The sequence below is a fragment of the Pseudoliparis swirei genome, chromosome 7, assembly GCF_029220125.1.
Source record: "Pseudoliparis swirei isolate HS2019 ecotype Mariana Trench chromosome 7, NWPU_hadal_v1, whole genome shotgun sequence".
NCBI classification, from domain to species: domain Eukaryota; kingdom Metazoa; phylum Chordata; class Actinopteri; order Perciformes; family Liparidae; genus Pseudoliparis; species Pseudoliparis swirei.
Genome location: NC_079394.1, coordinates 7226345 through 7238675, shown reverse-complemented (window position 1 = coordinate 7238675; position 12331 = coordinate 7226345). Strand labels below are relative to the sequence as shown.

The window sequence follows — 12331 nt, the reverse complement described above, 5'->3', positions numbered from 1 at the left end:
CAACACAGAGCCAGTCCACACGCTGCTCCAAACTTTACGCACGGATGTACTCCTGTGGAAGTATTTGACTCTGGATCTTCATTAGTTTCAGCTGAGCCGTATTGTTCCACTCATCTTTTCTACCGATTGGAAGCAGTTCCAGACTTTCAACAGCTTTGGAGTTTAAACTTTTAAAACTTTCCTACACTTTTTTTTTTTTGTGTGCGTGTGATTCGCCTTATTCCAGCAGACAGATGCAGTAAATCTATATTCCAAAATGACCGGTGTCTTATTAAAGTGGCTAGTCTTGGCGCTGTGCGTCGGCGCGCACAGGCTCTTGGCAGTCCCCCGGGCTGAGGAGGAGGATGGATCCGGTGACAGCGCCTCGACCCTGGCCTTTGTGTTCGATGTTACCGGCTCCATGTACGACGACCTGAAACAGGTGATAGACGGCGCCTCGCGGATCCTGGAGAAGACCCTTAACCGGAGGAACAGAGCCATCAAAAACTTTGTCCTGGTGCCCTTCCATGACCCAGGTACCCTTTGACCAACTACACTTAAATATAATCAGCTATCATTGAGTGTGTAATCTTGAATTAACACACGCAATTAACATTTTGCTTTGAACAAATCAGCCACAAATGGTCAGATTGTTTTGCCAGGTCCAAGCAGCACAGCAGCCTGCAGCTGTTTCTGTGTGAATGTTGACAAACTCAGCATGTAGGGTACATTGCCCCAACGGCTTTGTAGCTGTCATTTATATAGTTTTACTTGAAGAGATCACAGCAAACCGCAACACATCTCAGGACCTGTCACACATGTTGTAGCTGTTCGCTGTTTCACAATTAGTACACTTAAGTTAGGAGTAGGACACAGAGGAGAAACATTGAACTCAAAGACATCCAGCAGGAATATATATATATATATATATGTGATCTTTTAGAATGAGGAGTCTGTGGGACAGGTAAAGCTCTTCACCCCCCCCCCCCCCCTCCCCTTGGACCCTCATATGAGAAAGCTGCAGCTCGAAAATAAGAGTGTTCTAATGGGGGAGGGTGTTTGAGCACTGATGAGAAGCATATGCTGTCTGCTTGTGTGTAATTACCCCACTCACCCGAGCCCTCCCTCAATTCCATCCAAGCCTCCGGAAAAAAAAAACCTCGTAGCCCCCCAGTTTAGCCAGTCGTGGGGTGGGGGGGGGGGATGGTGGGCTGCACTAATGCCATACATTTCGTCTGTGTTTAATGTGCCCTGCCCTTGAGGATCTTGTAAACTTCCAAGATTGCAAAGGAGCCACGGTGGCTGGCGAAGAAGTGTGACAGTGTTTTACAGTCACTCGTGAGGAGGAGACGGTGACTTTAAAAACCTCCGCTGTGGGAAAATAGACGAATGAGTTAGAAATGCCCTCAACGTGACACATTGTCTGCCAGCTCAGTACCATTAGTCTCACAGAGAGACTTCCTAATAGTATTTGACAGTCAGAATAACAAGTGCAGACACACACAGCAATCATGAGGCTCCACCCCACCTGATACGGGTCTTGTCTGTAATAACTTTAGTGAAAAGCTTGTGTTTAGAGACAGCAGTGTTCTATAGCTAAATCAATGCGTCCTCTGTGTATTGGTTAATGTTTACTGTTCCAGCATTTGGCCCCAGAAGGCCTCCAAGTAAGTGTCAGGCCCCGGCAGGTTCTTATCCATCATGCTGGAGTCTGCCGCTGCTTGAAGAACCGTAAAGATGCTGACTACAGCTGCAGAAAACTGTTATCCGAACGTTAGCCAGCATGATAATCATGTCTTGCACGAAAACTACTTGACATCACTCTGGATCGATAAAGTAGACATGTTTGGGCTTTTGATGCTGAAGATGTGTGGTCTCTGTTCCCAGAGGAAGAACAACTCCGTCCTTTGTTCTCATGTGTAGTTTATTTGTTTGAAGAGTTAGACCACTCTGTTGGAATGAAACTTTCCCGGCAGATGGTATTGCATAGCAACCAGAACATCTCTCTCAAGCTGAGCACACTCTCTGTTATGATATATATTTCTCATCTCACAGAAATTGGCCCTGTGTCCATTACCACCGACCCAAAGAAGTTCCAGCAGGATCTGCAGGAGCTGTTTGTCCAGGTGGGAATCAGAATGCATGACAGGATTATTATATTGGACCTGGGTCCATTGGATTGTTCCACACTAATCCTAGCCCCAGCTGTGTAAACTGCCTTTGCTTCAAGTAAGCCGATGTAACTTCTACCGAACGGCAGCAACTGGAGCCACCAGGGACAATAATGTAATAATGGTGTAACGTAGTGGAGAGGGGAGTCATAAAGTCAGCCAGCCGGCTCAGGAGTATCAGTGACACAGCAATATGTTTCATAAGTTTGGTAACATTAGCCACCACAAGCCTCTGGCCACGTACGGCTGGAGTGGTAGAACTCCCGAGTGAATTGCATTGAGCAAGGGTGTGCTTTATTTTATCGTGTACATGAATCCAAGTTTTTAAAAAGGCATATATATTCATATTTCTTCTTTCAGAAGTTACTTAGTGATGCTTAAATTAGTATGTTTTAAACATGTCAATGAAAGCTTTGAATGAAATTAGTATAAATGAAGTTTAAGATGAGCTATTAAGAGTTTATTTCTTCCGCGGGTTATTTGATCATGTGTGGTTCTGTCACCCAGGGTGGGGGGGACTGCCCCGAAATGAGCATAGGAGCCATTAAGAAAGCCTTGGAGGTTTCCCTGCCTGGATCCTTCATCTACGTGTTCACTGACGCCCGGGCCAAAGACTACCGCCTGAAGAGAGATGTTCTGCAGCTGGTGCAGCTCCGGCAATCACAGGTGCAGTCCTAGAAAGCGGAGCGGGTTGCGAGCGTCTCACAGATCAGAGCTGTCGAGGTATTCGTCGGCAGTTTACCATCAGTCATTACACATGTGATAGAGGGTCTTCCTTTGCCACCGCTACAGTACAAAAACACATTCATGCAAACGTTTCATTAGTCTTGTTAAACTCTCCCGTAATGATCTAGATGCTGTTTAGGTGATGGTAGCAGGAAAAGGGTTACATCTAAAGGTTTAAAAAGAAGTCTTGGCCCACAGAGTTTTGAGTATCTTTGCATTTATCACACGCTGTAACAAAAGGAATACAGTTGCATGCTGGGATAGATTTACATTCCAATGAAGCTCCCCGGCGCTCAGCTGAGGAGGGGAGAGTCTCTTCAAAGTGACTTTAGTCTCAGCCTCTACATGAAGCATGACAATGAGCATTAGCGTCACTCTGGAGTCGACTGAACAGCGAGATGTTAGAAAACAAACACTTAGCGGTGGTAATCCTCTTAACTCTTCCTGCCCCCCCCCCTCTCCATTCCCAGGTGGTATTCGTGTTGACTGGGGACTGTGGAGACCGCTCTCAGCCGGGCTACAGGGCATATGAGGAGATCGCTGCCACTTCCTCCGGACAAATCTTCCACCTGGACAAGCAGCAGGTCAACGAGGTAAGAGCAAGGCAGTGCTTTGACTGTTCACCAAACCCTCGTACATGTAGTTTGCATCTACAGCTTGAATAAGTATCAAATCTATCAGAATCAGAACCTTTTATTGCTAAGTACGTTTTCCCCGAAAAGGAATTTGTCCCCCTCCTGATTCTACTAATATAAAGTACAATACAGTTGCTTATATGAATAAAGCATAAATCTCCTATAAATGGAGAAAGGGAAACAACCCACTAATGTATATTCATGATCGCGATTTCATTTAGTGCAATGAAATGATTACAAAGCTGGTATTAAATGTCCTGTTCATGTGATACGGCTGTGTGACTGTTTTATGTTGGAAGCAGCCTGTAACAGAAGCCCTGTCTAAGAAGCCAAAGACAGCACGGCTCACTTCCACGGCAGATGTAAAAGAAGCCAGAGTTTCCTCTGGAAGACACTGGTATCCTGCATGTCAACACAGGAGATGGCTGGGCAGCAGCTCTGCACACTGGTGGCCCACTGAACCTCTGAACCCAGATGCCTTTAAGTGTGTGTGTGTGTGTGAGGGGTCTGTTTCCTGTTAAGTCATGCATGCATGCAGTGATACAATACCGGTGTGTGGGGCTGCTTCGTTCATTATCACTCCATAATACTGCCAGCTGTTTAAGGATAGTTGTGTTGCTGTGTTAAGGGAATAGGAGACCAAACTCCCTTTTGCCCTCACACCTCCATCCCAGATGACGTTGGGCAAAAAGTAGCCTTTGACATGTTGTTACGGCCTCTCGGATAACTAGGGTTGCACAGGCCGCAACATACAAAGAAGGGATACAGCTAAGGGGGAAACAAAGGAGGCAAATAATAAAGTTAAATACTTGAGCAAAATAAGGAAGATTTATTTCACAGTTAAGGTTTAACGAAGGGCAGAATAACACAGAAGCAAAAGGAAAAAGGCGTCAGGGTCTCCAAGGCCAACACAACAAACAAAACCACGATGCTAACTAGAAATCAAAAGATACCACTGACCTACCATAGAAGAAAGGAAGAACAATACTGAGCTCCCTGTCTGACCACAAAACAGGAGAAAATGGACACAACAAAAATGGCAGAGAACCCCTACAAGCTTGACCCGAAAATACAAACGGTGGCCAACACTTCGGCACCAAACCACGGAATGGTCACAGCTCAGAGGTGAAGAGAGAGAGAGAAACACAAGTCAGGGTATATATAAGCCCCGCCCACTGATTAGGTGATCCCTCGCAGGTGGTGTTGCTTCAGGCGTACCAGACCTGAGAGAGATAGCTCCACCCTCTTTCTGAAAGAGGGCTGTCCAAGTCACGGGACGCACCACATGTTCTTAGGGTACTGTTCCATGTAATCATATGCATACTTATGATTACATGCATCTTGGATCCACATTGAATTACTCTATGCCAGTGGGTTTTCTCAACCTGTGTGACTATAGCTCTTGGGTGGCATGCTTTTACCGAATTAATGCAAATCCTTTAATCCTTAAAAATCTCAGAAGTACCCCAAATCTAGCCAAAATATCCCCTCTTAATAGCAGTTTAATAAAGTGCGGCCAAATAAAAATATACTAAGTCTTTTTGTGGTCTCTGGGGGAGGATGGAGAGAAAACAGACTGCTTATTTGACTCTCTAATCCCAGGATACGATCTGTCACGGCTTCCCTCCTTCCAACACAGCTGCCCAGTGCAGTTGGTTCCAAGTCCTTTAACAACAACTCATTGTCAGTTCTAAGCATCGCCTTCGTTATGCTCTTTTAAATTTGACCATTTATGATCAACCAAAGGATCCGCTAACGGGCGTACCCAAAGCCTCACCAATATCCTGTCAAAATGCAAGCTCTGTGTTCGTCATGGTCATGATGCCATCCTGAGATGATGTGTCAGTGATGTAATGTTTAAGCTTCCAGATAATGTCTCCTGTGATGACCGACAACAGATACAGTGTTTTATACATCATGTAATGTAGATGCGGCTTATAGGATATAAGCCACACACAACATTGCCTTTATGGTTTTCTCATTATGTGTATGCAGTAGTAAGTTTAGGGACCGGGAATGATTATCAGACATAAAATCCAGAAGCCCATGTAACATTTATCCTCAGTTAAACCTGAGTGCGCCAAACAAAGACCCCGTTTATGGAGTAGTTGCCTCCTCTAAAATACTTGGCCACTTGTGGCGGGCAAAGCCTCGGCAGGTGTGTCGAAACTCCCACTGAGAAGAGAGCAGGGGTCCATCTGGGCCCGATTCACACTAATAGCCCTGATTTGTAGGAAGACATATTTCTGCAAAAGTCAGCAGTTGCTGTGTTTAGGCCTAAAATGAAGACTGAGCTGACCCCTCGAGACGAGGAGGTCTGGAGTTTAACTACTGCACGGCCACGTTGTTGTGGAGCAGGTAAAGCACCCGGAGGATTGAGGGGAATACAGCATCACCCCAGCCTTAGCCAACCCTTCTTCTCTGGCCCATCTGTCATGCTTCTATGAATAGCAGAGGGGGGGGGTCCTTCCTGTAACAACCCTGCAAGTCTGTTCAACTGAGACACGCCGGATGAGGTTTCACAGGATTTCAGATCCTCTGCATTCCCCGTGATCGAGACAGGGAGCGGCTGCAGAACTCAGCGTGCTCCACCTGACCCACCACGGCCCGGTCAGCAAGTGGTCCCGTCTCCGCACTCCACTTCCTTTTGTCCGTGGTCTGTGACGCCAGCTCCTCTCCTGGTCTCTATCCTGAGGCAGATGTAGGTCACTTCTTCGCCGTTTTCTGCTCTGCCGGTGATGGCTGCACATGTGGCAGACATTACAGCTGTTTCCAGTTGTAAAACGGCGAGAGGAACCAGCTGCTGTCGGCACCCAGTCGACCTGATAGACAAAAAGCGGAGGGCTGATAATTAAGGCTTTCCTTGTTCCAGTTGTTGCTGGTTTTTGTAAATGTCTTAAAATGTGTTGCCGCTGGCTCCATCTCCAAGGGTTCACTACTAAAGACGTGTTTCCAGCTTGTTTCACGGCACATGCAGCTCCGCCATAATGCCCCTCTAGCTGAGGTCAAAATAAATACTAGACAGCAGTTGCTTGTTATGCATTTGAAGATGGAATATGTTGGTCTAATGTGGCCTCTGAAATGAGACTGAGAAATATCAGAAGGGCTTTTGTGCTTCCGTTTTCATTTTAGAGAAAACAAAAGAAAAACTGTATTCATACTCAAAACAATGGTAACGATTAGCCCTCGTAGTTCAAGCACTTGTCAAAACTGAATTTCTATATTGTGTGATATTTCTCTGGAGAGCCTCTGAGGGACATCACAGGACTCATAATTGTTTTTGCCATTAAATATCATAAAACTGTTCGCCACTATTTCAGAGTTTGGGTAATCTTTGCTCTGACTTTTGGAATGACTCGTTTATAAACGAGCAAATCTCCTGCAATCCTAACGTATCGCTGTCTGGCTTCATCTGGCTCCTTTGACCGATTCAACATTAGAGCTGTGAAACAGCCGTCTCTGTCCATAAATGATCCTGCACATGAGTCGGGTTTATACTGTGGCATATACAGTTTAAGTGTATTTCTAAAACAAAGGCACCACTGCTTTCTATTCCGAGGAACAAGCCTCATGATTCATGAAAGCTGTGTTGCAGGAGGGGGGGGGGGGGGGTTGCTGCAAGACAAACTTCCACAGTAAAAGACACTCCTCTGGGAATACATGATTGAGAGTGCAGAAAACCGTATGTTATCAGTTTGACAGTTGAGCCGTCTCACTTTTCCTTTGTTTAGGCAAAATCCCTCCGAGGAATACTTTTGCGATGAAAGAATAAGAATCCGAAGACAAAGAGCCGGCCTTCTGCTCAAGCAGCGAATGGGTCTGGGGGTTTGGGGGGGGGGGGCACAGTTGCGTTCTTCCTCCCCTCGTCCCGTCTTTATGTTGAGAGGCGATCCCCGACAGTTTCCATTTGATGGACTCCAGCCTCTCCCAGCGATGACTGTGTCTCCTCCAGCGTGACGCGTCGCTCTGTTCTTTCTCCTCCCGTCAGGTTTTAAAGTGGGTCGAGGAAACGGTTCAGGCCATGAAAGTCCACCTGCTGTCCTCCAACCACGACAGCGCCCAGGAGAACAATTGGGAAGTGCCCATTGACCCCAGCCTTCGAGAGGTCACCGTGTCACTCAGCGGACCAGCACCACAAATTGAACTCACCGATCCCTTCGGTAGAAAACCCTTTTGTTGCCGTTTTCTTTCTTGCCATATTGACACACAGTATTCTCAGTGCACCCAAACAAGGGAAGACAATCTAATTTTGAAGAGCTACTGTTGTGTTCCAGGTCGTATAATTGGTGAGGAGCAGGGCCTGAAAGAGCTCTTGAACATTCCCAACTCTGCTCGTATCGTCAACCTGAAGTTTCCCAGACCTGGGGCATGGAAACTGAAGGTACTGCTGAATAATTCATGGATATGTTTCTTTGACATTTCATGACAACGGCCTAATGTAATGCTTTACTTCCTTTCTGTAGGTGAGCTGCGGTGGGCGTCATACTCTGAGGGTCACGGGGGTCAGCAATCTAGACTTCCGGGCCGGCTTTTCCAGTATACCCGTTTCAGAGTTCAACCACACCAGAGGGAGGCCGATAAAAGGTGCCGGATATGTTTCCGTTCGCTTCTTCATTCTCATTTGACCGAGAACACGATGCGGCCGAAGACTTCACGACACGATCCGTCTTTTTCTCTCAGGACTTCCGACCCATGTTTTGCTGAAATGTACGGGCCTGAAGCCTCCTGGTCAGCTCAGCCACGTGGAGCTCATGTCGGGCTCAAGCCGCTCCCTCCGCACCATCCCCGTGCCGATGCCCTCCGATCTCGGCCAACAAGGACTGTGGAGTCTCCCGGAGTTCCGCACCCCCTCGCAGAGCTTCTTCATCAAGGTCACGGGCAAAGACGAGGAGGGCTACCGCTTCCAGAGGCTGTCCAGTGTCTCCTACACCAAGAGAGTTCCAGGCAAGACATGCCCCGCCCTGCAGACGCATCTCGCCAAAAGGCGCTCCGTCGTGCCGTGTTTCTCACACCTCATCGATCTTCCTGGGGAACTTTATTCTGCGTTTCCTCCCTTGTGTGTAGATCGCCCAGCTGTGAGCATGCCTGCAGTGGTGAAGGGCTTCTACATGCAGCCGGCTGTGATCGGCTGCTCGGTGGAGAGCGACATTCCCTACAAGCTAAGATTCACGAGAAGTGGGATTGCACTCGGAGAGGAGAAGTTCTTTCAGTGAGTCTTTGCTTGGATTGCTCAGCACTCTCTAACATTCAGATTCCTTTAGATGCTTCATCTTTATTTGCCCATTACCTGCTGTAAATCCGCTATTTAGGTCACTCACTCCTCTCACTCGTGACCATGTCTGTTAAGCATCAGTGCTGCTTGTTGAGTTGCCTCATCTGTCAGGAAATATGTAGACAGTTAATTATGTGAACATTACATATTCGATTGTGTCATCTTACAAAATTAACAAAGCGCCTCTTCTTTCTCTGTGTTCTCTGTGTGCTTTGAATTACATTCATGAAGTGACACTGACTTGTTGTGAAAGCTATTTTTTGTTTGTGCGTGTGCCAGTGATGTGAATTGAATGTGATGTCAAATGGGATCATGTTGCTCTTGACATACTCCAGTCATGAACCCAGCGTTTCTTTGCATCAGGGGTCCCGCCATGGCATTATGGGAGATTGCCCATGCGTCAGCGGAGGATGACGGCCCGTATGAGTGCATAGTGCAGAGCAGCGCAGGACAAGGACGTGCCTTAACACAGTTGACTGTGAGAGGTATGTCCCGCACACACACAACAATGCAAGCACACACACCTCCTGAGTCCTGAGTCATCTTGCCTGTATGCATCACAGTCACAGCAAGGCTTGGAAATATATTCCAGCCATTCTTTATCTCAGATCTGTGGCTAAAATACCGACATGACCGCCAGCGCAAACATCTGTACTTAAGCCTTGTGTTGCCTTCGGGTCATTTTGACCCGATTCAATATTTAACCCTCCTGTCGCATTCGGGTCAATTTGACCCGATTCAATGTTTAATGTCGGTGTTCTTTCGGGAGTCAACAAACAAACATAAAGTACCTCACACTTAAACTTGGAAAACAATATTAATTCTAATAATATTCTGGAGATTTTAATAGCTGGGGTCATATTGACCTCAAGGGTAAAATATGTTAGTAAATATAAAGGTAACAGGAGGGTTAAACATTGAATCGGGTCATATTGACCCGAAGGCGACAGGAGGGTGAAACATTGAATCGGGTCAAATTGACCCGAAGGCAACACAAGGGTTAAGAGTAAACTCTGTGCTGATAACACCAGTTTGATGTTTTGGTTGTGTTTCCAAACTAAAACAGAGCCTCCTCCGGTCTTGAAGCCCGCAGTAAATATGACTTCCTCTGTGGGAGGCGTGGCTGTACTGTCCTGCCAGGTGGAAGGCTCCATGCGCCACAACTTGACCTGGAACAGAGCGGGTCGTACCATCCGGGCCCGCGCGGGGAGGGTGAAGTTGCTGTCTGACGCGTCCCTGCAGATCAGCGGGGTGCAGACTCAGGATGCCGGGGAGTACCACTGCGTGGCCACCAATGCCCACGGAGACAGCCGTATCACCGTATGGCTCGTCGTCCCAGGTACGGCAGGAACGATAGCAGGTCGTCTGCTGAAGCACTTTACACACCGAGGGCCTCATGGCTCCTCTCAGGCCCCCGTCATCCGTTTTCCATTATTGGCTTCACCTCCTCGCTGTCGGATTGGGCCACTTACAAGTCAAATCATCAGCCTGAATTAATGCTTGTATACAATTGTGCCTTCTGCTGTGGACACACGCTCAGCTGTTTGCAATGGACTTCAAAATTGGCAATTAAATGAAAAAATTCCATACCAATGATGTCAGACATAGTAAGGGCTGGTAATTGTATTGTAGCACAAACAAATAGCAGTCTACTGCTGTAACACATGTGATAGGGAAGTTATAAATTACATCATGCGGCACTGACAAGTCACTGAGTCATCCAAAGCTTGTTGCCTCTCTTTGCCTCCAATTGTAGAGGCTCCTTCTGTAGTAGTTCACCCCCAGAGCCAGGTTTTCTCCCGAGGGGACGAGATCCGCCTTGTCTGCTCGGCGTCCGGCTCCCCTCCTCCACAGCTCTTCTGGAGCCACGAAAACATGTTCCTAACTAATCGGCCAAGGTAAAGGAACTCTCAGGCTACTCAACATCTCCGGCACAGAGGACTCAGAGAGTCATTACATTCCACTTTAACTGCAAAAATAATTGCCACATGTTGTTTGCATCACCTTGGAGGTTTACATCCACTCATGTACAATCTGTTTTCCAAACCACAAGCACTTAATATGCCTGTGTAAAATACATATCCAAAGACATATTTCTCTCGTGATACCCAAGACTAGCAGAAAGGGGTCGAGATTAACTGCCGTTTCAACATCTGCACATGTGATCACGAAGAGTCAACAACAAGAATGTTGTGGATTTGTGGATACAGGTTGAGTCAAGAACAACATGGAGTGCTGGTCATTCGAGGGGCCCTTCCAGAGGATGCTGGTGACTACACATGTTTGGCAACCAATGAGGTTGGCACTGCCTCTCAGCCTGTGTCACTCATATTTGCAGGTAAGTCAATATATTGCATGTCGAGGGTGCCATTGAGAAGACATGCTGTTGTAAAACCATTTGGAGTCTCTTTTCTTTTTTTATATCCGTCTTTAAGAACAATTTCTGTTGTCTTTCATTTTAAGACTTGTTGTCTGTGTTGTTGACTATTCTTCAGAAGCATTCGTTTTGAATCACTGTGAATGATATCCAGTGTTGCCACATGCTGCTCCGACTCACACAATTGGATATTGCTCTTCTTGTTTTGTGACCGCTGACAGTCGTAGGGCTGACGTTTCAGTCATGGCACGTCAGTTTAGTGGTTGACAGAAACCTCAATGCTGATGGACTGTGGCAGCCTCTTCCTGGGTCTTACAACTACTTTTGTCTCTGAATGTCATTTCTAACACTTTGATCTGTCGAGGCAGCGAGAGCCTTGTGAGAAAGATCATCTCATTCTCTCAGCTCTTCTGTCTGCCTGCTCCATACAGCAGCATGTGTGGACAATGTAAGCTTAGTTTTTATATTGACCTCAGGTCTATTCTGCAGCCTTTATTGATTTAAGCCAACAATACTTTAGCTTCATAAACTTTGTTTTCTATTCCCCAGAGATGCCTCGAATAACAGTGGCACAGCAGGTCGTACTTGTGTCTGTTGGTGAGGACGTGACTCTGGAGTGCCAAGCCACAGGCATCCCCCCTCCTCTCGTCCACTGGTTCAAAGGTAAGTTAAGGTGAAAAACAATGTGTACACTACCGTTCAAAAGTTTGGGGTCATCCAGACAATTTCGTGTCTTCCATGAAAACTCACTTTTATTTATCAAATGAATTGAAAATTGAATAGAAAATATAGTCAAGACATTGACAAGGTTAGAAATAATGATTAATATTTGAAGTATTAATTTTGTTCTTCAAACTTCAAGCTCAAAGGAAGGCCAGTTGTATAGCTTATATCACCAGCATAACTGTTTTCAGCTGTGCTAACATAAGGGTTTTCTAATCAGATATTAGTCTTCTAAGGCGATTAGCAAACACAATGTACCATTAGAACACTGGAGTGATAGTTGCTGTAAAAGGGCCTCTAAACACCTCTGGAGATATTTCATTAGAAACCAGACGTTTCCACCTAGAATAGTCATTTACCACATTAACAATGTATAGTGTGTATTTTTGATTGATGTTATCTTTATTGAAAAAACAGTGCTTTTCTTTGAAAAATAAAGACATTTCTA

General features: G+C 46.2%; 1 protein-coding gene across 1 annotated transcript in view; it reads left to right on the top strand.

The window, feature by feature from the left end:
* The first annotated feature begins 256 nt into the window (after positions 1 to 256).
* hmcn2 (hemicentin 2) overlaps positions 257 to 12331 on the top strand; it is a 49241-nt gene continuing 37166 nt past the window's right edge. The window contains exons 1-14 of the mRNA XM_056420062.1: positions 257 to 515; positions 2035 to 2105; positions 2658 to 2816; positions 3347 to 3469; positions 7500 to 7671; positions 7786 to 7892; positions 7975 to 8095; positions 8192 to 8455; positions 8576 to 8720; positions 9147 to 9268; positions 9850 to 10122; positions 10540 to 10681; positions 10994 to 11121; positions 11710 to 11823. Coding sequence (XP_056276037.1) covers positions 257 to 515; positions 2035 to 2105; positions 2658 to 2816; positions 3347 to 3469; positions 7500 to 7671; positions 7786 to 7892; positions 7975 to 8095; positions 8192 to 8455; positions 8576 to 8720; positions 9147 to 9268; positions 9850 to 10122; positions 10540 to 10681; positions 10994 to 11121; positions 11710 to 11823 — 2200 coding nt within the window. The remainder of the gene's footprint in view (positions 516 to 2034; positions 2106 to 2657; positions 2817 to 3346; positions 3470 to 7499; positions 7672 to 7785; positions 7893 to 7974; positions 8096 to 8191; positions 8456 to 8575; positions 8721 to 9146; positions 9269 to 9849; positions 10123 to 10539; positions 10682 to 10993; positions 11122 to 11709; positions 11824 to 12331) is intronic.